Below are 26179 nucleotides of genomic sequence, written 5' to 3'. Positions count from 1 at the left end.
ATTGTCAAATTAGCCACATGCGTTTTAGAGCCGTGAGATTGGGCGGAACCCGCAAGAGCGTGAAAAACTCTTGCATGAGCTCGTGTTTGAAGGAACTTTAGCTTGCTACGAAAATTCATAGATAATTTATATTAATATTTAAGGCACAACCGACTCTTAAACCCGTTACATAAGTCATAATATGAGCGCCCTTACAACGAACTCCACTGTGTATTTTGTTAAACAAAATTCTATTCTCATTGATATCAGAAAAATCACCATTCTATTAGCTTTACACGTACCTAATCTAACCCTCGATTTCGCTGCCTTTTTTGACTGGTTTCGTCCTGTTTCACTCCTTAAACCTCATAAGTAAAATGTTCTTGAAATTCTTCCTGAACCTTCTGTTAAAAATCGTATAAACAATGGGGTTAATTACAGAGTTGCAATAAGTGAGGTATGTGGATACAGTGTACATTACTGTGGGCAGTTGTAAAGAGGGAAAAATGAGAAAGAGAGTGTTTACAAAGCCGTAAGGTAATAGGTCTATTATGAAGACAAAAGATAGGATCCACACCACCTTTAGTGCCTTTTTTTCCGACTCCTGGACTTGAGGTCTGCTGCTATTCCTGTAATTAAAAATTAAATTGCGATGAAGACGAACATGACGAACTTATAGAACGTCTCTTTACTTATTGCTGTTTCCTGCGGGAACATTTCTCACCATTCCCATCCGACTTCCTACTTTACTCTTCTTCTGCTCCCAAGCCAATCTGCTCAAAACGGACACCGTTCCTATAGTCGTGTACCCCACCACTGCCACCATGAAGTAAATAATCAAGACTTCAGTTGCGACTACCACTTTGAAGTATTTTAGAAGGGCGAACTCGGCTGAACAATAGTCCGGACTCTCTGGATAGGGCCCAAACAGGACTGAGGAGAGAAATCCGTTGAAATCTCTGAGCATCTGATGATGTGGTTACATATACCTACTGTAACATACAAAGGGAGAAAAATGATGAATGAGGACAACCAGACTAGGAGGACGCGGCCGATAAGTCGGCCTCTGGTGGGTTTGGACCTGCTCAACGGGTTCTTAATGGCGGAGTATCGCTCTAGGCTTATGGAGCAAATGTGGAAAGTCGAAACGCCTTTCAGGTAGTCGTCTGCGCCCGCGTATATGGGACATAAGTAAAACGTTGAGGAATCCAACTCTGAAATTTTCATTAGGGCATTTTGGTACTCGAGCAGACCACGAGGAAAATTTTTCGGTGATTTTCCCGCTATTTGCACGTTGTTTTTTAGTCGAGAAGCGACCATCACCATTAATATGCATAACGCATGAGAATCCATTGGGATCTGTCGGTTGATAAGGAGCGAACCTGGTTAATATTTCGTGCACATGCATGCACAGCAATATAGAGTGAATATCATGGAAATTGGATTTTTACGGCTCACAATGGTATGCAAAACGTTTCCGAGTGCGTACTTACTTATGGTTTGGGTGAAATATCTTGCCGGTAGTACGAAGACGCTGATAAGGAGGTCGGCCATCGAGAGACTGAAGAGGAAGTAATTGGTGATGGTTTGCAGTTTTTTGTCCAACGTTATGGTGATGCAAATCATGAGGTTGCCTGCAGCTCCCAACACCACAATCATGAGCAAACACCCCAAATATGCCGCAGAGGTGAAAAAGGAGACGTCTGCGACCCAAGTAGTGTTGGAGGGCATTTCTGTGGCTGTTCTCGCTCCTAGGGAGAGATGCTGTTTTTAACAATACTCATACCGGTGAAGTAGCAACAAACTAGAAGAACTCCTCCTGAAACTATTATCATCAGTTGTGGATCATTTAAATGCAAGAGAAATTTGCAGTGGCTCTCATTCCAGAAGGGTTTCACGTTGCGTTCGAAGCATCTTCCCGCGATGTTTGGAAAATTGACGGAATTTTGAAATTGGAAAACTAACAGTTTTCGAGATGTTGCACCGTGACCGTATTCAAACACAAGTGCCAAAAATCGTTCCATTCTCCGCGCGCCTCTGGCAATCCCTTAAATAACCCTGAACAATAACGTAAACGTTAATATCACCGTTAATAATCACATCCAAAACCTCTCGCCCCTCATGTATAGTGTCCCGCCATTCAATTTGGCCATAAAGACGACAAAACCAAAATAAGGCCAATTAAAACTCAGTGTTTTCCGTTTCCCTCTTCTTGCCCTTTAAACTGCCAATGAAGTCAAAACCCTTGGCAAAGGGTCGTTCGCTCACAAAGGGCCAATTTAAGGTACGATTAGCGCGCTAATCAAGTTAAGAGTGGCGGATATCCTTCGGTTCCTTTTATGCAATTTTAGATCGGAACTCAGAGATAAAGTTTTGGTATGGAGGGTTTTAGTAGAAATTAATTTTCTTTTTGTGTTTAAGTGACTTTAGAATTAGGTAGAATGAAGATCGCTTTAACCCCTTTTCTCAGGGTTTAAGCTGCTGAAAACGTCTTATCTTCTTGGGCCTCAATGCAGGCACCCATTGTTGACTTGTGCTGGGAGGATTACAAAAGGGTTCAGACGAGATTTGCAGAAATCCCGTCTGAGGTCAAAACAAACTGAAGCAAATCGACCATCGTCTAAAACCCTTTGTTGGTACAAGTTTCTGTTATTTCACTCGGAACATTTTTCATGGTGAAACGTGCGGCGACTAACCAGAAATAATCAAATTTGCCTGAATCAAAGATACAAAATCAGAGGCTCGTTCGAGGGGCTGGTACTCGCACTGCAAACAGCATCCCTTCGTGGCCTAAAGTGGTTTGGGCAGGGCACAATAGTAATAATAACCAGTACCCTAATACAATGCGGCCCTTTGAAACAGATATCTCGATCTCCGGGCGTATCTTCGCCTTTATTTTCGCCCTTTGAATGAACATTAAACAGATTTAGACAGATAGAAAGATATACAGGAGGGCCTTTGTTCGGGCTACATCTGCGCCCAGTTATGTAACTCTTGATTGGAGCAGAAGTGGGTTTCACGTTTTTTTTCCTCTTTTGTATGCGAATACATTATGTAATATGTTATTATGTTATTTTCGGGGTTTGATGGTTCCTTATTCCAGCTTACAATAATTGCGATTAGTTAGAGCTTCAATTGGGCCCTACTAAGACGAGATGGTCCGGGTCATCGGGAAAATGATTAATTCTGTCGGGCGATTTGGAGTGCTGCGTCCAGATTAATCCGGGATGGTTAAGAAGTGGAAGTTATAAAGTATAAATGTTGGCAGAGATACACGAGCGTGAGTGAGATCGTGAATCAGTGAAGGACGACCAACACCGGTTTGCAATTGTGTGAGCTTCCACTGCTCTTCGGCGAAATGATCTGAATTAAGAGCGGACGACCGGACTGCCAGATCCCGAAGAAGACTCAGCTCCGGCCGATGTGCCTCGACTCATATAAAATCTTTGATATCGAGCCACACAAGGTGGACAGAATGAAATGTTGAGTTGACCCTCGAAATTGGAAACCGTTGGAAGAACTCCGAAACTGGGTAGCTAATGGAAAGTTGCCAGATGAGGCAGATTTCACTCGAACGGTTGACGCGTCGGAATTCACGATTTTCGAAATTCACAGTTTTCTGTTCGTATTTCGGCCACTGCAGTAAACATTTTTAAGAGAGTCTGGTTTATCTGAATTCCCTCTACGAGCTCCACGTCCCTAAATGCATTTTCCAAGAGCTATCGTTTTATAACTATCCCGAAGCTCCATTAGTGAAGACCATAACATTTCACGCGCATGCATCGTTATCGATCTTTATGATACGTGTATGGACACTACGGGAGCGATATTGGAATTTTCAGTTCTGGTAGGTCTAATCAGTTTGAAAAACTCATAACACTCCTCTGACGTTATTATTATTATTATTATTATTATTATTATTACTATTTATTTTTTAGCTGGCCGTACGTCATCACAATCTTGATTTCTGAGGTTTGTAATTTTCCAATTTGCTGAAACACTGGCTGGAGCTTTCGATTAATTTTTTCCAATTATCTCGCCCGATGCTGATGCCCTTCCGCCGCCCCTCGAGACACGCATTTGGGTCTCGAAATTAAACTGCGGGGCGTGTTCCCTCACGTTCCGCAGGGGACAAATCCGGCACAAAAGGGTGCCATTATAGGGCTTCATTACGGGCCCTCAACCCTCCGGAGCGATTTAAATCGGGGACAAAAAGGGGGAACATGTGACGCATAATGCTCCGTCGGCAATTAGAATTTTCATTTAAGCCCCTTAAGTGGCCGCCATAATAAACAAAAATGGCGACGGCCACGGGGGCTCGAGCCAGAGCTTATTTTGTAAACGGGAATTTTGTTCCGGGGGCACTTGTGCGTTGTGTTTGTTTACATGCACGCTCTTTGTTCAAAAAGGGGTTGTGTGTGTTTTAATATGCTGATGAAAAGCCTACTACTTACTAGGTACATGTAAAGATTTAACTAAGTGGGAGACTCGATTTTGCCTTCAGTAGTGGCAGTGCGGAATCTTTGTTTCAGAATTTTCAGTGACTGCAATGCACCCAGAAATGCGACGACAATCAAACAAGAACAAATGTTTTAAATGGTACCAGTACCGGGTAACGGGATCGTCCGGAGGACGACGCATAGATCAATCAAGATCGAAAAAATAGTATTTGCTAATGCTTCAAGCACAAGCGTGTTGAGTACACTACACCGACCAAGCATTTAGTGCAGTTAAGTAGCAGTAAACCGCGTTAAATGCTTCGTTGACGTGGTACCTTTGCTCCACATGCAAAGCAGGCACTTGAAGCATTATTAGCGCAAATTTTTCCTTGAAAGTTTAACTGGGAGCCGCACGTGTGGACCTCTAATGCTCATGAAGTAGCATTATTCATTTTCGTGCATCGTTCTTCAGGAACTACCGATCGCAAGAAAGGATCGCGTTGCGACCTGCCCATTTCATATGTTCGGTTGATTTTCAGGGTGTGTTGTCTTTTATATTTCTTTGATACAAATACATACATCTTTGATATGTACATGCCGTATCAGTACACGACGCAAAACAAAAACCCTTGGGAAAATCCTTTCGGATATAAACAAAGTCAACATCTGGGACTTTCCGGATTCTCTTTGTTGAATTTGCTGTTTGTGAGTGGAGATCTATAGGGTTACAAGACAGTAATGAGAGGATTTTTGTTACCATGTAAAGAGTACGCGTTTTAGATATTTTCACATTCACCGCTCAAATTCCGTTACTCCACGCGCTCCTCAAATTACCAATCACGTGGTCGTCGGCAGGATCTCTGATTTGGCGTCACGTGACTCCCACCTCGTGGAGACAAAGGAGTCAGAAAAGTCTCGGTCTCGAGTTGAGCTTATGCGATATTATATTACAAAGATTGAGGCTTGGACGACTATCGAAGGACGCTACGCGGGTAAGTGCCTTCCGCCCTCGAAATTTTGCTTGAGCCCTCTAAACAATCATTAGGGCTTCGTCCGCATAAAACCTCCGATAATTGGAAACCGTATGAGCTCGAAATAGATGAATTACCCCACCGTGGTAGTGCGAAATAACGCTTTCAAGCCAGTGCAAGTCGATTCGTATTTTAGAATAAACACAAAAACGGTAATAATAACTTTTAATCAAATACCTGATGGTACGCGACCGCTGTGGTCTTGTCCGAGGCTGCACTGAAGCGGTGCTTCAAGCGCTATGGCGCTTAACGTCTTCTCTTCGAGAAGTCCAGGAATGCAAATGATGATTTATGAGTTCTGACCCACGGCCCAAAGGTGAATGCGGCATCGCTTTGTCCGCCCTTTTTGGCACATTACGGACTAACAAAAAATGGCGACGAAGTAAGTGGAAATGGCGTCAGCGTGAGATCTTATTACATGCACCAGCGCATGACGCATCTTCGGCGACAATATGACGTCATAGAAGTAATAGGCCGTGGCAACTTTACAGTCAAATGCCAGTTTTACGCATTCGGCCCTTCGCAGTCGCTGATTCCGACTGACCAATTCATCTGGCACCTCTAAAGTTTGCTTACGTATAAGAACTAAGAGAATAAACTGTGAAAATTTCTGTATCTAACTCCAATCTTCCCACAGTACGGCCATCCATATTACACATGAACTCATGCCAACTCATCTCCCCTCCTATGGGATTTTAACACATGTGCACCGGACAAGGAACTTCATATTTATCAAAATAGCCCCTTAGGGTCCCTCGAAGGGTTTTATCCCGGTTTTAATTTCCAAATTCAGGATCAGGACAGGGGGATGGGGAATATTAATTAGGCGGATGAAAAGTAGATCCACTCTCCCCGGAAAATATCCTTTTTGCGAGCATCAGAGGGATTTGTTTTGTCAGTGATACCCCTCATATTAGGGGGAGAGAAAATTACATTCTTTGTATTGTGCATGATGTCTTAGCATGGGTGTAGCGAAGGTTTCTTGCGGGGTCAATTATTGAAAAAAATATTTCGATAGAAACATGTGAAAACTGAAGCGAGAAATTCGAATTAAAGGCTGAAATAATGATACCCAAATCTGAAAACATAGTGAGACCCACACATTGATACGCCTATGGCTATGGCCCTTTATCGAAAACAGCTCCATCGCATTATGTCACCCCGCATGTCCCCTTCTGACGCTCGAGCTGTCTGATTCAGCCGCCATATTGGACGCCATCGCAAGCGTCTTTTGTTCACCGACGCTTTTGTTTATTTACCCTACATGGAAAGCCCTTCTTGGACGTAAGGGGAATGTTCCAGTTTAATAAAGATATTAAGAAAAAATATCTTGTACAAGAAATATACACAAACTGGATGCATTTTCCTGGATTTCGGAGGCAGCTTGTATTGATGTTAAATTTGTGTTTTTCCAAGCTTAACGACCCAAACCATGCGTAAGAGTTTAATTTTGTATCGAAGCCATTAAGTTCTGCATGACATCTGATTAAGTTATTCTAAAATTAATTGGCAATTTCCCTGGAGAAGGTTTTTGGGAGCAGACCAAGCATTACGCGTTTTCCTACGTGTGTGCGAAGAAATCGTTTTAACGCTTACATTTGTGAGTCGGCAAAAACGATTACCGCACGCGGAACAAAGCACCACTTTCTTCGATACGGCCGTAAGCCATTAACACCCCTCACTTTTTTTTAAAGATATTAAGGAACCAGTCGTTGAAAGGTCGGACAGATTGAGGTATATCAGACGATTAGGTTGTGAAAATCAAATTATTCACCTAATCAAATAGGGTGGGAGGTTTTTCTCGGTGGATTAAGCTCGGTTTTTCCAACTCCTGCTGACTTTGGGAATAAGATCATTTTCACAGACGTGACAAAATCATAGAGGAGCATTGGTCAGTCTCTTCATTTTCGTGGAAACTATCTTGCAGGCGAAGTTCCCGCTAGCTTGGAAATCCGAGCCTTAGGACCGTCAACCATACCCGGGTGAATTTGCCTAGACGATAATTTCTATGAAAACCATAGAACTAACCGGCGATATACCCTATTTCATCATTTAATATTGGATTTTATTTGACGATACGGGAAATACCGTTTTGCGCGTTCGGGCCTCCCAAGTTGCACAATTACCGAACAGTAATTGGTCTTTCATTATTGCACCTCTTTCCTTTGTAATTTTGTTTTCTAGGGATAATTTTCATAATTTGACAAGTTACTGCGAGTTTATCCTTCAAGCTGGGAAAGAGTACCTTTCGTAACGTGAATTAAACTTTTATATCAACAACTTTTCTCTTAACGCCAATAAGAAACCCACAGCAGCTTGTCAAATTATAAAAATTAACCCTGTACTTGTTGTATATTATTTCGTTTCGCGTATCGTTTCCATTGTTGTTAGACCGCTGAATTCTATGCTCGCAAAAAAGATTGTGAGGATATTTGGATATTTGGAGGCCATCGCATCGTTGTTATCTTTGGCCTTATGACTGGCCCTTTGCAAAAAGTTTTTGTATGTTTTCGTACTGATATCGCTTCTTAAATGATTCAGTCGAGCGGTAGGGCGACGAGCAAGATGTTCGTAATGCGAAATCAACTAAAAATCGGGTCTTGCTTTGTTTGAAAAACTCGTTAGATACGTCGCTAACTTCTTGTCCATTTGACACGCGTCCCCCCCTTTCAAGTTAACGAATATGCACAACGGGACTGTAGGTTATAAAAAAAAGCACCTAATTGCGGTCAATTTTTGTTTCTGAACACTCAATTTCCAAAACCTCCTTCCAGGGCATTTACATTAGCGAAAGAGCCCCCGTTCTCAAATTGATTTATCACTACGGACAAATCAACGTGTAATTGTGCATTAACACGTCACACGGGAGCACGCCTTTGCATTAAGGAGGTTTTGGAAACAAAAGAATAACGCTTCTGTTGTCAGTTTTAATGGCGTCTCCGCTTTGCATCCCGCGTCGCTCGCGAAAATTGCCAAATTTCGACGGAAAATGTGCGGAAAATTTGGAAAAAATTATGCGGACTCGAAGGTTAATTCGACGACAATCGAACGAGCGTTCGTGCGGGATTGTGCTCACTCGAAAACGTGTAAAAATCACACATTCAAAATTCGATTTCAGTTGACAATATCGGGATAATGGCGTCGTTCGCGTTCGGGCCTCCGAAGGTGCACGATCGGCGAGTAACATTCCTGGACCGAGTTCAAATTGAATCGAAGTGAAACTTTTGGTGACTGAAAGGAAAAAAGCCATAGGCGGACGTGAAATAGGCCAGTGCAGTGCTTGGTGTATCGACCAGCAATTGAAAGTCATCACTGGCTAACGGATTGTCGATGCAGAAAAATAATTTAAGGTAAGCCACGGATATTCGATCACTGTACCTGATTTAACCTCACTCTTTGTTATTTTTATTTTCTATGTTCGTAATCGCTATGAAGTGGTTTTTGTCGCCTCTTATATATACCATTCCTCAGGCATACGCACGCTGTATATTATCTCGTTTAGCGTATCGCAACCGTGCTCAGACTGGTAGAACTGTATTTTCGCAAAAAAGCTGCAAAGTTATTTGAATGCGTGCAAGCCATTGCACCCTTGCAATCGTTCGTCCAATTACTCGTACCCTTGCAAAAGGCAGATTGTGAAGTTTCGTACCGATATCGTTTCATGGACGATTCGGCCGAGTGACAGAAGCGAGGATCGTTCCATTTAGTTCTTTCACCATCACCTAAGGCATCCGGGTGTATACATATGTATATGCCTCTTGAATTTCTGCTTTTTTAATGTTTTTTGGGTGCGATGACACATTTTTTGCGCGATCACGAGGTTATTGAATTCCTTCCGGCCTAATATGTCCCTTGATTTGATATGTTTGCTTAGTATAAAAAAATGGGTTGTATGTTTTCGAACACATCACCGGGTTAACGGTTCTCACAGGCGATAATGAGTATCTCATTGCCTTCCCAAACTTTTGTTCGTAATTAATAATTCAATAATCACGAACTTTCAATACATTTTTTGCACTTTTCCCCCGTACGCTAAAGTTAAAGTTATAGTAAATAACTCAGCCAAAATTTAATTAAATGAGATTCACAACACTGCAAGGCGATTTTTTGATATCTTAAAGAATCGTCTCTAATTTTTTCCCCATCTAAATAATGAAACTTTTGCTCTCTTTGATTCAGTTCCAGTTCCATTCTACTGTAACAGTGCTCTATCCGATTTAAAATCTTTCGCTCAGAACTTGCACTTAGCTTGTCTCAAAACAGCATTTAACATTCGAGGACAGTGAAATTAAGTCATAAATGTATTTTCTTTGCTGGTGATTGCTCTAAACGGTTGTATTGCTCTTTATTTCATTTTTGCATCTATGTACGTACTGCCGCAAACACAGGTAACCAACCACGCTGGAAACGTGAACGATGAGGGACAGTGCACACTTCCTTTAACGCTTAACGAAAACTGGCGGCAAAAAGATATCCAGAATAATTAAAAATTAACTAAACAAGCACTTAACTATACTTTATACTTACTCTAATAACTGGAGTTATTCCTAGTCTAATGCAACTAAGGTCAAAACGTGTAATTATAGTATCAACTTTTCAGTATGATTATGACCATAATTTCAGGTATTTCAAACTAGTGGACGAGCTAAATACCTAGACATACACATTTACAACTTACAAGGCTAACGCATTACATCACTTATTTATAACTGCATTGTAGCAGAATATATGGGAAACTCCTTGGGGGAAACTGCGCCGTGGCACCTAGAAAAAAAATGAAATTTTCGGACAATGTACAGAAAATAACGATTTTTTAAGTAATTTTTGAACAACGATTACGAAGTGACATTCTTAATCCAATCTATGTTACCGTTATTTTAAAGAGGCATTATGTGTTATAGTGAAGTCCTCGCTTCACATGATGAAGGATGACTATTAGGAATTATTGAAACCGAGATGAATTTTAATTAGAAAGTACGTTTACAGTATATATTTCATATGGATGCAGTCTTTGTAACTCTAGACGGTCGAGTAACACACCGTAATGGCTTTTTTGCTCAGATATGCATGAAGGCATGATATAATTACCATTCAAACAAAATTTTCAAATACCTTAAACTAATGTTGTTTACTTACCTCTGGTAGTTACCCACACGAGTGATGTTTCACTCGTATCTTTGAATATATTAGTATTTAATTAAAAAAAATAAACTTTCTTTATTAGTGATCGGTATGCAGTACGTGACGTCTCCCGTTCTTTGTCTTTAACGATATCTTTAATCAATCAAAACTTTTTTTCACGGTTGAGAATTTCGTGCCTTTTGTGCGTTACATCCATCAGATAAAAAGAATTTTCCGAAACCGCCGTTTCAATGCGCATTACATGTTTACGTAAATGGGTGATTTAAGTTCATCGAACAAAAAAAAATCGCTATAATTCAAAAATTTAATGAGAATACCGTAACGCTGCCCTCAGTTACCAACCCACGTCAGAAAAAGAAACAGTTTCCACCTGAATGTGCCATCTAAAAACATCTCCATCCTAAACATTCTTTTTTCTCAAAAATACATGGAAACATCCGAAATTCAAAAACAAATAAAACATGCCTTTTCCCTGCAGCAAATTGAATAAAAAAACCTGCGACCGCTCATTTAATTACTCGAAAACAAATTTTCATTGCTCCTGCTACTGCGGTACGTGCATGTGACAGGGCGATACAGAGACAGGGGATGAATCGCCCCCCTTACCCCTGACACCCCCCCAATCGGTCGAGGGTAAACATCGATCCTAAGATGGTCCGTGTTGATTGGACCTTGCGACACCTGGGCGTTGCTAGGCGACGATCTCGCGCCCGGGGTGCCGTTGCCAGGACGACGACGACCAACCCCCGACGCCGACCGGTGACATCTGCCGTTAGGGGTTGTTTTCCAGAGAACAGGGGGGGGGGGAGGGATGGTGAAAGGACGGGGGAAGTTGAGTGGGCTTATTAGCAATGAGGATGTTTGCGGACGTCCTGATGAAGTGGACAGCTCTGTACGGGGGCTTAGATTTAGACCTTGTTGATGGACGTTTTTGATCTTGTGTGAGTGAGGTTGCCCCTATTGGAAAGTAAGGATCGTAGCGTGGGCATGGGTAGATGGATTTTTTACATTTATTTTTTACGTAGTTTCAACATCATGGTAAACAATACGTATAAATGCTGAAACGAGTTCGTAAAGAAAATCTTGAAAAATTCCAAGTCACGTCTCAGATAGTCTTCACAATCAACAGCGAAGTATTTGCATTTGCGCATCTCCGACTGAGCATTGGTCAAACCGTCGAGAGTAAACATTTAGAAAACCTAAGACGTCTCGTCACTGATAAAACGAATTTTTTTCTAGTTCATTTTAATTTATTTCTTATTACTTTTCTTGTTGAAACTCTGTTTCCTAGCCACTATTATAGAGTTATGTCCCTAGCGTTGTTATGATTCGTTTCCTTTGCTGCATTTATCCCTTTCCCCATGTCATCAACATGGGCAGCCTAATCTTCCAGTGGTCGATCTTTCGTGTCAAGGAGAATTTTTTATGCAATTTTTTTAACAAAATTTATATATATTTTCTCTCCAACGTAAAGAAGACTTTTCTGTCTTTAAAGTGTTTTTCTACCAATGCAGTGAACTATTTCTATATTTTTCGCCTACAGCATTCGGTTATGAGAGTTCGAGGACGTGAACTGACGCTGATGAACAATAACATTCATAACTGGCTAACGTAAAAGTTTTTCTATCAAAAATATGCGGTTTAATTCAAAAATACCATCCCAGATTTTCAGGTTATTTCTGCCCAACGAATTTATTATTTGCCAAATTTGATTCGCAAATTAATTACGAAGTTTTATTCGCCTCAATATACCCGATGACGATGGCGTTACCAATGCAATTTCCTGCGAAACGAGTTTTCGGTATTAGCTATAAAATTGCATTACCATCGCCCATAAAAACCTAAAGGCAACGGCCCCCGTCTTCGGGTAAACTTGACAGGAACCATTGGCCGACTAACCGTAATTCGCCTGGAACTTAGCCGATGATCGGACAAACAGTGCCTACATTCATGATTTGCTTTCTAGCAAGACGGCCATATAAAAAAGTAATGCAATATAGCTAAAAAAGGGCCGATGGTCGTTCAAAAGAACTGCGGTACTTTGTCGGGGGCCACCCGGCAACGCCTGGGATTTGCAACAAAGCATGGCGGCCCCTGTATGATATTCATATTGACCCCTTACTGTGGACAAAAGCCAGCGCAGAATATACAGGGCGATTAACGAGGCAATGAATAGAGAACTAATTCACGTAGAGTAAAACAACAAATAGTGAACAATAATAAAATTGTGGCTATGTAAATTCAGGTATATCACAGTATCCGGCGCCTACGATCGGCAAACAAAAAAATTAGTAAATATTTGAGTTTCCCAACATCAACTGTCCCGGTACGCAAAATGTCGTCGATTCGGCCTTTCGGTCCAAAAATATAATCAAAAAACAAAAATTTAAGTTAATTTAAGTGCCTTGTATCTCGAGAAATTAGCCGCTGGAGACCTACGTTATCACGGATTTTTATCACGTAATTTCTCAGAGATTCACCCCTTAAAATTTGTTGATATACGTAATTAAAGCCATGTTTCTGTACTTTGTCACAGTTTCCTTACCTCCAATGAGGACAGCTTTCAATGCCTCTTCACCCCTGGATCACCTCCTGAAGCAAAAACAAATAACACATCTACCAGTCTTGCACGCCACTGATGCCCAACCTTTGACCTTTGATTACTTTTCAGGTCCAAATCGACTTCCTCTATATACTCTTAGGAGACTTAATTTTCTTCCATTTTGTCAGTTTCCCTCATTCTCCAGCCTGATACGAATATAAAACTCATGTATCTTTTGTATGCCTTTTAGGCTTTTGCTCATACAGAGTGTTCCCCTCAACCGCTAATTTGGTGTGTGTGCAAGTTTGTCAGTAGTTGCCACACATTATGATGACGGCCGAGAAACGTAAAAAGCTCTATTGCGGCTATTTTCAACGGACTATACCTCCTTTTGTGATACCCTATGAATACATGCGAACCACTTCTATTTTCTTTCGCTCACCTTGTCGAACGCCCATCAAACATGAAATTAGCTTCCGGCTGTAATTTTTTTCTCTATTCAAGAAAAATAAAGGGATCGCGGCCCTTAGACCCGTCAAACAAATAATAAGCCCTATATGTATGTAGGTGCCCCCCCTTGAGTGGTTCGGGAAAAACGTGTCCTTATTATTTTTATGATTATTATTTTATATTCGTTATGACGGATATCCGACAGATTAAAGCAGGGAAGTACGATGGAACGAAAACAACGTTCAAAGGTCTAGTTAACAATTTGAATTCTTACTGAATTACTAAGGTATATTCTCTAATCGTAAGAATTTTCAAGTGAGGCATTAAGTACGCTCGAAAAACAGCGTGATCCCTTGAAGGGAGGCTTTAATGTCTCCCTAATCTATTTTTCTTTATTTTGCGTCCATACTGCAAAATGTATGCAGAATAAAGCTTGGGGGGGTTTGGTTGACTCCCAATACCGAGAGCTTTCGGACTGCTTCGTACGCATTCGGAAATTTCGCGTCCAATGGTAACGCTCGGTTCTGTTAAATCGCGATGCGGACGTAAGCAAACTAGCATTATTTATCAGTGCTAATTTGGACTAACTCATTGCTCATGAATGTTTTCTTATTTTTATTGACAACATTCCACGTTTACCTTTGTCAGGATCAAATTTATTCGGCTATAAATACTTCTCCATTACCCATCCCCATCCCCCCCCCCCCTCCCTTCTACGTTTGACCATTTCGCATTCGACACAATAAATGGAAAATCATCACGGGGAGCGTTTCCAATTTCCCGTGCCGAAATACATATCCTGACAGCGGCAGCACCAGAGCAGGCATCAAATCGGAAGCGAATCGCAATATTGACGGTTAAATAATTAAAGCCTGCGGTTGACAGCCAGGGGGGCTTGCGGGCGGCCAGGGGTGGGGAGGCGTGGGCTCCTCTTTTCGTTTGGACACGAGGAGGGAGAGGAGTTGGATAAATGACAGGAGCAGTAGCGTGCCCATCAAGCTGTGTATTTACAGATACCATCAAAAGCCAATTAATTCGAAAAAATTTCTAAGTTCATACAGGGTGTTTCCTTCGGGTGGAGCTACTATCATTACCTTGGTAACCGTAAGGGATACAGGGTCGATAAAGTGGTACCGATGAAGCCGTCGCAATCGGTAATTAGTTAAAGTATACAAATGTTGAGGAACGCAAAAAGTCATCTGGATCTTTTTATACTTATTTTGTCCTTTTTTTATACCCATGGGCGACTCGTTAAATTTTCAAAGCAAAAACCGATGCATTTCGGCTAAGTTATGGCTGAGAAGCTGTTACCAAACAAAGGGCCAGCTTTCATCTCTGCATGCGTATTTACAACCCGAATAGGTAGTATCACTTACAGGCGATACCCTGTAGATCTTTCCAACCGCCTTCAGCGCAGAAAGGCATACCTACAACTTTTTAATCGTTCTTTTATTCAAACAATAAGGGATCGTTTGGTGTAGGTTCTCTAGGACGATATAATTCCGGCCTGGAGCCATTCGCCAAGGGCCCTTCTTGCGCCCTAAAAACTATCCATTTCATCCAAATGAAAAGCGGCAGCACAGATATCTCGAAAACTCTTCGCGTGTATTGAAAAAGAGCCTCTGGCTGCCCAACAATGGGAAGATGTGGCACTTGAGCGTCCGCATTACGGGAATTTTCTCCCTTTTGTTCGTTTTTACGTTTCTTGCTTTGTTCTTCGGGCCCTCTTTTATCTCTGTTTTTGCTGTTTTGTACGATATATCCGGAGGTTGGGATTTTATTTTTTTGTTAGGTACGACGGCGAGAAGGGAAAAGGGGGAGGGTTGCAATATGATGGAAATCAATCCGTGCAGTGAAAGAGATCTCATGTTGGATTCTCGAATGGATATTGTTCGGCAAAGCGTCGACGTACGTGCAAAAGAGTCCCACATCGGGATGTGTGACGTAGTTCGGTTCGAGCGTAAGAACGTCTACCGAGTCGGTTCGACGAGCATTTGGTGACAAATTTAGTAAACAATTTACGAAATGTTTTTAACGTTTCGAACAAAACAGCGAAAAATGGAAAATTTCGTGAGCTGCAGCTCTACGCGACTAAATCTGCATTCGACGAGCTTTCAGAGTCGGTTTATTCCATTAAAATCGCATAACAAATAGTGGCCGTATTACGCAATTAATAAAAGACTCTCAAGTTTTTGAACAATCTCCGACTTCGTTTCGGGAAAAAGCAAAAAAAAATCCACCGCGTTAAACGCGACAGTTTAGAGGTTTACACTTTTCCAGCGAGGAAATCGGTTTAATTAAAGACTCGCATGCGCACTCGATTCTAGAAGCAACGATCGTTTAAACGATCGAAGAACAAATATACCAAAAAAATCTTCGCCAGCGGTCGCGTAGACGTTGCAAAACGCAACTAATTCGGCCAAATGTATCAGATTGAAAGAAATTCATCAAGTTCCTCCGCACAGGCAAAGAAATCCAATTGCCGGAGAACATTAACGAACATAATTTTTTCGCATTATCGAGAGTGAAAATGAACTATTTTCCTCTAACGATATGACTCTCTCATCTGCAATTAAAATGGTATTTTGGGCAACTTGAAATTCTGGCTTGGAGTGTATTTAATAGACCCTCTTTTGACCAGGAATGTACCAGCGGCGTATGTACACTGTGGGGTGGTAACTCTGACACGGCAACTTCGATCCTTGCCGCGGGTGCCGCCCGTTGCCTGGCAACGAGGGATGTTCCCAGTTTGAGGGGCAAATTGTGTGAGAGTTCGGTCGGTTCATCTTGCTCAATATTTAGTTTGGGACTGCCAAATAACGAGAGACTTCGATGAAATTTGCTGTGGTGCACTAAACGGAACTACAAGTCCTCGCCGAAGAGAAGACGCGCCGACTGTAATTGTTTGTTATTTTATTTTATTTTATTTTTTTTTTTTTAATTGCGAATGAACTTGATCCAAGAATCTACGCAACGTCAAAGTATTCCCGATCCGGGATTTCGGCAGTCGATGTGCGTGTCTTTTAGTTAAACGTCCACCTACATTACCTTGCTAACTTTCACTTGTGCTCGGACGTGCGATAGTACCAATTCCATTGCAATGGACGCAAACTTGAACGCGGCAGCATGCGACGGGACACGGAAATTACGTCCGAGTGCGTTAAATCTATGTAATATTTGATTATCTGCGATCGATTCCGGGCTCCCATTTATTTATTAGACTAAAACAATCACCTTGGGGAGGGCCTCCGCGAACAAACAGAAGGCTCTAGACCATTATTATTAGTAATTTCAAACCATTTTAATTACATTCTACTAACAAATAACGAAATAATAACAAATTATAACGATCTTCCAGCTAAAATCGAAACACATATTTTTGAGGTCACGATTGAACAAATAAAAGAAATGGCGGGAAAGTCCTCCCGTTCTCATCCTGTCTCTTACTGATTTACACGGCCTGAGTAGCCGCGACAAGGACAGGCATATGACGGGCCGATCCCGCGTTGCACATATTGACATCCTTCTCCAGCTTTCGTCAGCCGTACGTTCGTGCTCTGTCTTACCTGCGGCGCCCGACTGACCTACACACGTTTGGGGCTATTGTTTATTACATAGTTATCCCCTCTAAATGGCGCTAAAAGACTCGACATGGGAATGTGCGAAATGTTTTTTAAAGAGTGAATCTTTTTTCGTCCTTGAGGTGGCGACCCCGGTGGAGATTTAGAATGGAGATTTAATCGGTTTTTGCACTGTTTTTTCCTCGGATTATTTTTAAAGGGCCGCGATCGTCGATACAGGGTACCCGTTTCTGGAAGTCAGCCATGGGGATCTCGACGGCCAGAAAGCGTTCGACGTGGGTTAAATTGGGGTAACGTTGCGTAAACGAGAGTTCGAGAATATTCCGTTTTAAAACTTCAAAAGTTCCCGTGATCTTCGCAAGTATTGGAAAAAATTGAAGTTCGGGAGAGGCAATAATGTTTTTTTTTCTCGGCTTATTGGATGAAGTAATTTAAAATTATTAACATTCCGTTATTGCAACTTCTCGTCTTAAATTTAAAATCCGACGTTTCGATTATCGTCAACCATCGTCAGTCGCGTTTTGCGTACAATCACACAATAACAAAGTACCCAAGAAACACAGAGGAAAGTTCTCCTTGGCATAAAAAATTCTCCTTAAAACTGCTGACGGTAAATCGGCTTAAACTTTTTACTATCGCCATCAACGTTACTTCTCTCGATTTAACCATTTTTGGTACAACAACATCCAACCGAGCCGACCCTTCGTAACCCCCCAATCATCCAGGGAGGAAAACGTCGGCCTAGGTACACGGGAACTGGATACGGCGTATCCGGAGGGACGAGAGCATTCGTACGATTTCACTAAAAGGAATCCAGAATTGAATTTGGGAACGGCAGGAGATTGACTTGGCAAAATGTCTGTTTCCTGTTTCCCGTCCCGTTATTCCGTTGACGATGACCCTCGGGACCCTCCCCATCTCCTCGTGTTTTTTATGCCCAAGGGGAGCGGATAGGTACGTGGAGGAATTGTGTGTATCGCTGGGTTAATTGATGACGTTAAAGTGCATGTAATGAGGTGATGTTAGAGAGGAGGGCTTAGCACGAAAAGGGGCGCCCGATTATACTTTTTTTTTCGTCCGTGGTCATAGAAATACATATTAAATCCATCAAAAATGAATTAAAAGGGGCATGTTCTACTTTAGAATCATTTTTATTGTGTGTTTCTTTCGAATCTGCAGTAGATACCAATATATGTATTTATCCACTAAATTTGGCAAAGTACATACTACTAAGCGTTTTTATATATTTAAAAACGCGACTATTGAAGTTTCAAACAAAAACAATAGTAAAATCACAGTAACAAAAATTAAAAATAGGATTAGGTAGATTATCATATATAAGTAATTCATATGATGTATGAGGGATGTTTTCGTCAACCTCCGATCCTCCAACGGAGTCAACTCTGTGCGTCGTGTAACCGAGCGACCGCCTCGGCTACAACCTCAGTCAATGGCGGCTGTCATGCGCTAATAATGTCAACTATAATCTACACCGTCCTCGAAATCTACTAAGTAGAAGTGACGTAACTCTAACATCAGAAGAGAAAGACTCTGAGAAAACGACCGCAAGCGATACCTTCAGCGTGGGTCAACCGTATACTTTTACACCTATCTCAAATTGGGGCCTACAGAAATGAGACTGAACCTGTCATTTGTGAATCACATAGCCGAACTATGAGCAACATAGCAAGGCCGCTCGAATCGATACTGCATAATTGCACGACGTGCAGTCCTGACCCCCGTGTACATCGCGTTTACTTTGAAGCATGATCGGAGGTTCGGCTGGATCAGCAAAACCATTTCACGAAATGTCAAGGGTGTACCGCCTTTAAGATCTATTTGGCCGGTTGTCTTCGGAGATCAATGCGACTGGTTGAAAATCATCTGATCGGAACCAAACCGATTTAAATCATTATTTCCCGAAAAGGTCGTGTTCTCGTAGAAGTTCACCGTTACTGGCTATTTGTCTCGTCACAGAACAGTTCAGGCAAAACAGGAGGAATTATTTACATAAAAAAAGAACGTACTTGACCTGGTGCCAATTGCTCTTGGAGATCGCTAATGCAAGAATTTATTCCTCCTTATCTAACACGCAACCGTAGCTTAATCAAGGACTGGTATATTTGAATACGTGTGCGATGATTAATAATTACTTCTCACGTGGTTGATGGTGAAATGATATGAACATTGTAATGGAGCGATATGATCAAAGACATAAATTATTCTCCACAGTTCCCCTATTAATCGCTGGTTCTTATATTAATGTCGTCAAGTAAACATTGTCGGCTTAAAATTGAGATTTATGCTAGCTCTGCTTTAATTCAACTTCTCTGCGACCTGGTCAGACATCCCTTTCTACTGACTAAGTAGTTCCGTAAAAAGAACTTTCTACTTAATTTCGAAACATTTTAAACACCTAAAAGCCAATTTGTTTTCAATCCCTAAACGCGAATTAAGCCGAAGTCACATTTAAACACTTTCAGGTTACTTCACAGATCAAAAGTCATGGTTTTCCAAAGAGAAATAATGTTTATTCGTCACGCTCATTCACTCACTTCGAACCCATATCGTACAAAGTCTCATTCAAATCGTTCACTATCTTTTCCAACGTCTGTTCTGAGTCATAATTGGCTATGTTCGGACTATCAGCCGCATCTTTCATTACAACATCATCCCCTTCAAAGCCCGAAAGTACATCGGGCTCCTCAGTTACTTCAGTTAACCCTATATATGCAGACTCCTCCTCCATGTTTTCTAAGCCCCTATTAAAGCCGCTCAGGTCGTTGGATTCAAAGTTGTACAGCTTAAAATGTGAGCTGCTTAGATGTTCAAATTCTTCGCCTTTTGTGAACTCTTCAACTTTGTACATGGCGGAGTTGTTGCATGTGGTAGTGTCGGCAGAGGTGGAAGCCACTTCTTCCTCAAAGTGAAAATTGCCCCGTGAAGTTTGCTGATTATCATGACATATATATTCCCGACTTTCCGTAGGTTCTGAAGATTCCGAAAAGCCTTCGAACGTCCCTAGAAATTGTTGAGTTACGTTTTCAGCTGATAACATTCGATTTGTATTTGGGTGATCTTGAGTTCCTTCACAGGTGGTTTCTTCCCCTCTTCCTTTAGTCGCAGCGCTGGTGCTATCAGCCACTTCTTGATGTAAATCCACTACATCCATACGATTTTCTTCGAAGGTATTTGTCACATTTTCCTGCCTTTCACTATCCAGGACGTTTCCCTCGTTGCCACAACCAACAGTTATTTCATCCTGGCTATTTATACGCCCCATTTCGATTTTTGTCTCCGAACTGCCCAGGCTGGACACCCCTTGATCTTGGGCTCCCTCCGTTTCCGACTCTTGCGCAGCCAAAGGATCAGTTGCATTTTCTCCTTCTCTGTCGGATGGAATTGCATCTTCGTGTTCCTTAATTGGAACGGAGTCATCGACAACTTCTGCCATACTTTGAACGTTACTAATTACAATTTGAGAGGTTTCGGTTCCCGGGGCCGTATCAATGGCTTCGAAATTGTCATCTCCAATTATCGTTTCTTCGTCGCCACGGGTGGTGCTGCTGATTTGGGCTATGTCCACGATTTTCACTTTGCCCAGTAACCTAAAATTGTGATCGGTAATATGGGAGGGTCGCTAATTTTAGATTTAAATTGGTCTATACCTTTCGTCCGTCTCCGATACCGTGTGAATGTTGATAATCAAAGGTTGACGGTTTTTTTTGAACATGTCAGGTGTGTTTGCTTTTGGCTCGCCGCTAAAGTTTACTAGAGGGCTGTCGTAGTTGCCGATGATTTCTTCGCCTTCCTGCGACACCATTTCGGGGTCTAAAATAGATATGATATTATGTTCATATAATAATCATAACACACAACACTTAGATATTTACAAGAACTCTTTTCATGTATAAAAATAATTATGACTTTAGACAATGTACCATGATCTATATAGTTATCAAGGTTCTCCTCCATTTCGATGGCTGCTTCCTCCACGTCCAGCGGCTCAGCTTTGATTTCAGCGACTTCAATCAGTGGGTCATTATGATTTGTGTGCGGCTCTCTGACTATGGTGGCTTCGGTGGTATGTTGGGCCCTTTCCTCGTAATGAGAGTCGAAGAATTTGGGAATTTTCACGTTAGGACGGGACCTGGTGCCCTTCCGTGATAAATACTGGGAAGGTGGAGACTAAAATTTACGAGAACAAGTGGTTAATATTTACGGTAAATGGTTCGTGCTCGTTAGTTGAACCTATTCGTCGTTACTTACTTCTCTTTCTTCGGTGTGTTTTCTCTTTTTGACTCTCTTGGCTAGATTTCTCCTCATAGAAAAACAGCCCTGTTTATCCTTCAATTTAGCAGGACTCAAACCAGCTGGTTCTATGTCTTTGGCAATTTCTTCGTACACCGGCTGTAGCAAGTCGAGGGGATCGCTGATATTGTCCTTTCTTAGGTGTACCTCCTTAGTCTGGAAGCAACAAAAACTAAAAAAATGCCTAAGAATAAAACGGTAGTACCGTCTCCTTCGAGGACATAGAATCCCATTTTTGCCTATTTGTCCTGCTGTTAGTTTCAGTAGCCTTTTTCAAAGGATAAGAATTTCTTGCAGTTAAAGGCTTCTGAATAGCTTTATCAATCTTTCTTACAGTTACCTTGGAGCCAATAGCCACCTGAAAAACGCTATTTTATAACAAATTCCCTCACCAAACCACAACATTTCGTTACTGCTTTATTGGAAACTGATGACTTTAGATATTCGTCAACTTTATCTTTGTCCTTGGCAATGGGTGCGTTTCTTGGTGAATATCTCCGATCATCCTTTCTCTTCACAACCCTTATTAATTCACTTTTCTCGGTAGTAAAAAAACAATCATCTTTTTCAAACTTAATCACCCTTTCCAGGCTTCGAGGAGGAGGTGTGACGTTTATTTCTCTTTTAATTTCTGGCATTGCAGTTGCACTGTCCGCGTTTTTCTGTATCGAGGTAGCTAACCCCTTAATCTAAAAAACACTTATGAACTTTAGCCACACGCATAAACGTTGATGAGTACCTTTAAAGAATTAGCAGCAGCTAAAAGATCGGCCAACTTGTCCTGCCCGATATGTACCTCTCCTGCGTACATAAAATCACACAAAGCTTTCAGGGCCCAGAACGGGATATCTTTCATGAATAAAACCGGATGTTGGAAAGGCATAATCCCATTTAGAATTTCCTCAAAATACGAACTGCAGGACGATAAAATCATCTAAAAAAGCTTTAGGTGACCTCTAAGAATCAACAAATTCTTTTGAGTTGGCCCTACCCTGTGGCACTTTAATGTCTTCCCTTCAGAGACTAATGTCACATCTACGTACTGTTCCCTCGTTAGCAGACTCGGAAACGCGGATTGCATATTCGCATGATGACTATTCCACTTGAGGCAGATTTGCGACGGAACAGAGGTAGGAACGGGATTCGGAGGACCTACTGATTTTCCTTGACGAGTCACTTTTAATTTTGTTGGAGACAATGGTAAACTGTGCAAGGGAGAAATGTTTGAATGGGACGTGGAAGGTATGTCTTTGAGGTTTTGAGACAGTCTTTGTTGCAATGGCATGGAGTCTGTAATAAAAATTATGTTATTTAATGTTGATGATTCACAATAGAGTTCTAACATGTTAACTGCCACAAGAATAAAAAATTCTGGGCTAAACATAGGCTGGTACACACCGAGTAACATATAAATGTTCTGTATGGCTATTTACAGAACTTATTGGTATCTGACAGTATGTTTGCAAAGTCAGAAAATTTATTGATAGTGAATTTCGAGGACCTGCGAATGATTATTAAAACTTGTATTTTATGTGTATTAAAACGGTCCAGTTTATTCGATACAGGAATGGCAGACACGCTTTTTTGTCCACAAATTGGCGAATGTAGCCACTAACATCAGGTATCGATGTCACGTACACATATTATGAAAGATGATCATTCTCAATAATTATTTTAAATATTATTAGTAATCTCGTTTAATTAATAATTCGATTGCTTGATGGTTATTCTGAGCTTTACGAGTCTCAAAATAACAATGCACTTCTCGATGCTGTCAATTTCGTCCATGCAAGGCGGTTGCCTTCCACCCATGCCTGTGTGGTTACTGGTCGACTCGGCAAGAGTTCAGGCGGGTTTCCACGTGTCCAGCGGTGTGTCGATCGTTTCGGCCGTGCCGGTATGAGAAGCTCCCAAGGTTGCAGACTCCCTCGCGCTGACAATAAGTTCAAAGTAACCCGATTCTGAATATTATTGATGCGATGGACTTTGCTTATAATTCTGCTTCTCTTATTATCGTTGACCTTCATGTTCACCACGGAGGATGAACGCGTAAGTTTGTATTGTTAAGTCCTGGGAATCTCTAATTAACCTTTGTATGTTCTATAAAATAGCATAGTTGTAAGAACCATATTTGAAGTAACTATTTACACCAGGAACGAGAGATTCAATACAATACAGGTTGTTAAAAAAAAAACACTAAAAATAGTAGTCCTACAGTGAAAAATACAACTTGTTAGATAGGAATTTTATGTAAGGCTTCATCGAGATTCAGACACTGCATAACATACCAATGCATAACACAAGTGAATATTTGCTTCATTGGCATGGCAGTTGACATGTTAGGTAGATAGGTAAATAATAAAAGTAAAAACTCCAATTCTGAGCTACACAACAGTACCTAAGTCAAATGATGGTAACTCATTCTCTTCCTTACTCGAATTACCCTCACACTCTCTCTGCCAAGAAGAATCACTTAAGTTTTCTTGCCCAGCTGCATGTCTCTGTGACCTTCTAATGCACTGCTGTGCTTGCTCCATAATCTCATCTTTCAGTCGTCTCCACCTTCTGATTGTCTCCACACTGATGCCATAACGTTTCCTAGCATCACAATTACTTTTCTGCTCTGCATACAGCACTACTAGTCTTTTGAATGAAGGATCGTATGTAGGTGGAAAGCCCCTGGCCACAGGATTTGGCAAATTTCGTACCACTTTCTTGCTTTTCATTTTTACTTTTCACTCTGTTATCAATTTAGCTTTCACTGGTCAGTAGTGAGCTTCTAATGATGTTCTTGAAATGGAATCAAAATCAGCTCAATGAACTTATGTGCCTTGACTAGACAGTGGAGAAGACCAACATGCAGGGTCATGTTAAAGTTGTAGCTTATGCAGATGCCGACAAAGACCGCAAATGTGTCTTTGGTATCTCACACAGATGTATAAGAAATCAAGCGTGCAGCTCTAACATTGAAGATAAATCTAATTGTGGTTTAGGTACCTATATTTAATACCTGAAATCCTCTGTAAACTTAGGCACCCATTACTTCGATCTATGAATTCCAATTTATGAGGGAGTCGTTTTTTTTTGGTAACAATTTAAATGAGATAGGGATGACGAGTCGGAACAGTCCTGGTTCACGAAGCACTCAACTTCTAAAAACACTGTAATCTCAGCTTATCAATAAATTTGATCTCTTTTTGCCTTTTTTCTAAATAAAATCGGGAGTAGTTTTGAAAGATTAGCGTTACCAGACGTAACTTCGCTAATCTTTGTAACTTATACTTTTGGGAATTGTAACATCACTTCTAATTACGTGTTTTAGAGCGTTTTTGTTAGTTTTAATTTGATTTTTGTATTTGTTTACTTTTTTATAAAAGTTATATTTTGCCGTTCCGTCACTGTCACTGTCACAGGGAGTTCTATTGCACGAGAGTTTTTTCATGGGGTGTACTGAGAACGCCCGGCACGCGGACCTCCTTGTTCGCCAAACACCCTGTATTACACAAGAAGCTAAAATAAAATTGATGAATCCTGAACATTATCAAACTAAAACACGAAGCTCCGAACTCAGATTTCTTTCAATTTCACTATAAATCGAGAACTCGGGAAGAAATGGGAGTAGGATACGTGTAGTCAGAGCTAGTTGTATTGCACTCTTATAGTCCCAGAACCAAGAAGGTTGTACAGAAGTTCTCAAAATGGAATTCCATTCCCGCAAAGGTTGTAAATGAATTGACAAAAACCGTAATCAATAGAAACTGGATCTCAGGACTAGAAATTGCAAGTAAAATATTCTCACCTTCCTCATTTAAGTAGATAATATTGCCATCAGAACTTTCCGTCATTCTGCTCTCGCTCTGATACTTCTTCCATTTATTTTTAATTTCAGACAAAGTACGTCGTTCTTGTGAGACTCGATTCACTTGGTCTAATATCTCTTTCCAGGCCTGACTTCTGATTTCTCTACTCAGATAGCTGTTGTACATTTCCCCGTACAGAACGTCGTAGTTTTCCAACACGCAGGAGACGAGAATGTCTAGTTCTCGTCGAGAAAAGTTGCATTTCCTCGATTTTCTGGGTAATAGTTCGGCAGCCATTTTGTTTAGCACTGGGACACTATAGGGAAATCTTGATATTTTTATCAAACATCATATTAAAAGAAACAAGAAGGTCTCATACACAATTTAAAAAAAAAGGTAATTACACGTAATATTTACTGAAATTAATTACTTATTCACCAAAACAATTCTGTGTGTTACGTGTTCGGCGATAAAAATGCATTCAGTAATCAGTGCTTTACCCAGCGCTTCCAAAAAGTTTAGTACCATTCATGTATATTCGTTTCTCTTTCTCTCTTTTGAATAGAGTAAGGAAATAGGTAAATAGACGATTCAACTCAAGTTTTGGTTTTTTGATTGGCTGAGATGGACAACTTGACAAACCAGCAGCAACTTTGAACGCTTTGTTCACGCAGTAAATGCATTTTGATTGGACGAAAGTACAGCCTATTTTAAGAATTATTGCTGCTTTTAATAATTCATACTTTCCTATCCTTCGTTAATTTGTGATTTCCTTTTATTATTGTTAATTATATTAAATGTCACCCGTGTTATCGCCATATTTTAAATTTTCCACAGTTGTGTCACTAGAAAAATAGAAACTCCTTTTAACTTTTCTTCAAATTACATCAGTTTTCTTTAAAAT

At 40.9% G+C, this 26179-nt stretch overlaps 2 protein-coding genes across 7 annotated transcripts; both read right to left on the bottom strand.

Moving 5' to 3' along the window:
- Positions 1–321: 321 nt before the first annotated feature.
- On the bottom strand, positions 322–10438 carry LOC136342426 (octopamine receptor beta-2R-like). Its single transcript, XM_066288213.1, has 6 exons — positions 10320–10438; positions 9977–10213; positions 1473–1730; positions 969–1193; positions 672–912; positions 322–608 (listed from the first exon to the last, which is right to left on the bottom strand). Exons 3-6 carry the CDS (start codon positions 1708–1710, stop codon positions 332–334), a joined length of 981 nt encoding a protein of 326 aa, XP_066144310.1. The 5' UTR covers positions 1711–1730; positions 9977–10213; positions 10320–10438; the 3' UTR covers positions 322–331.
- A 7858-nt stretch (positions 10439–18296) lies between these two features.
- Positions 18297–25780, bottom strand: LOC136342324 (uncharacterized). Of its 6 annotated transcripts, none has more exons than XM_066287998.1 (10): positions 25275–25384; positions 23874–24265; positions 22467–22765; positions 22215–22409; positions 21889–22164; positions 21681–21833; positions 21434–21631; positions 21106–21352; positions 20833–20995; positions 18297–20772 (listed from the first exon to the last, which is right to left on the bottom strand). In XM_066287998.1, exons 2-10 carry the CDS (start codon positions 24199–24201, stop codon positions 19716–19718), a joined length of 2916 nt encoding a protein of 971 aa, XP_066144095.1. In that variant the 5' UTR covers positions 24202–24265; positions 25275–25384; the 3' UTR covers positions 18297–19715. The 6 variants fall into 6 exon arrangements, with proteins under 6 accessions (XP_066144095.1, XP_066144094.1, XP_066144097.1 ...); XM_066287997.1 differs by lacking the exon at positions 25275–25384 and adding an exon at positions 24486–25219; XM_066288000.1 differs by lacking the exon at positions 23874–24265 and having other exon boundaries at positions 25275–25780.
- Between the last annotated feature and the right edge of the window lie 399 nt (positions 25781–26179).

The sequence above is a fragment of the Euwallacea fornicatus genome, chromosome 12 (assembly GCF_040115645.1).
Source record: "Euwallacea fornicatus isolate EFF26 chromosome 12, ASM4011564v1, whole genome shotgun sequence".
NCBI classification, from domain to species: domain Eukaryota; kingdom Metazoa; phylum Arthropoda; class Insecta; order Coleoptera; family Curculionidae; genus Euwallacea; species Euwallacea fornicatus.
The sequence above is the reverse complement of the archived record's forward strand: the minus strand, read 5'-3'. Positions and strand labels throughout refer to the sequence as shown.

Excerpts from the sequence above, each read along its gene's own strand:
- LOC136342426 (XM_066288213.1), bottom strand. The coding sequence starts at position 1,710 with ATGCCCTCCAACACTACTTGGGTCGCAGACGTCTCCTTTTTCACCTCT. Across the intron at positions 913-968 it reads CCCTTTGTATGTTACAGTAG|TCCTGTTTGGGCCCTATCCA; the intron begins GTATATGTAACC and ends TTCTCTCCTCAG. Across the intron at positions 609-671 it reads CCCGCAGGAAACAGCAATAA|GAATAGCAGCAGACCTCAAG; the intron begins GTAAAGAGACGT and ends TTTTAATTACAG.
- LOC136342324 (XM_066287998.1), bottom strand. The coding sequence starts at position 24,201 with ATGAAAAGCAAGAAAGTGGTACGAAATTTGCCAAATCCTGTGGCCAGG. Across the intron at positions 21,353-21,433 it reads AACACACCGAAGAAAGAGAA|TCTCCACCTTCCCAGTATTT; the intron begins GTAAGTAACGAC and ends CGTAAATTTTAG. Across the intron at positions 20,773-20,832 it reads GTATCGGAGACGGACGAAAG|GTTACTGGGCAAAGTGAAAA; the intron begins GTATAGACCAAT and ends TCACAATTTTAG.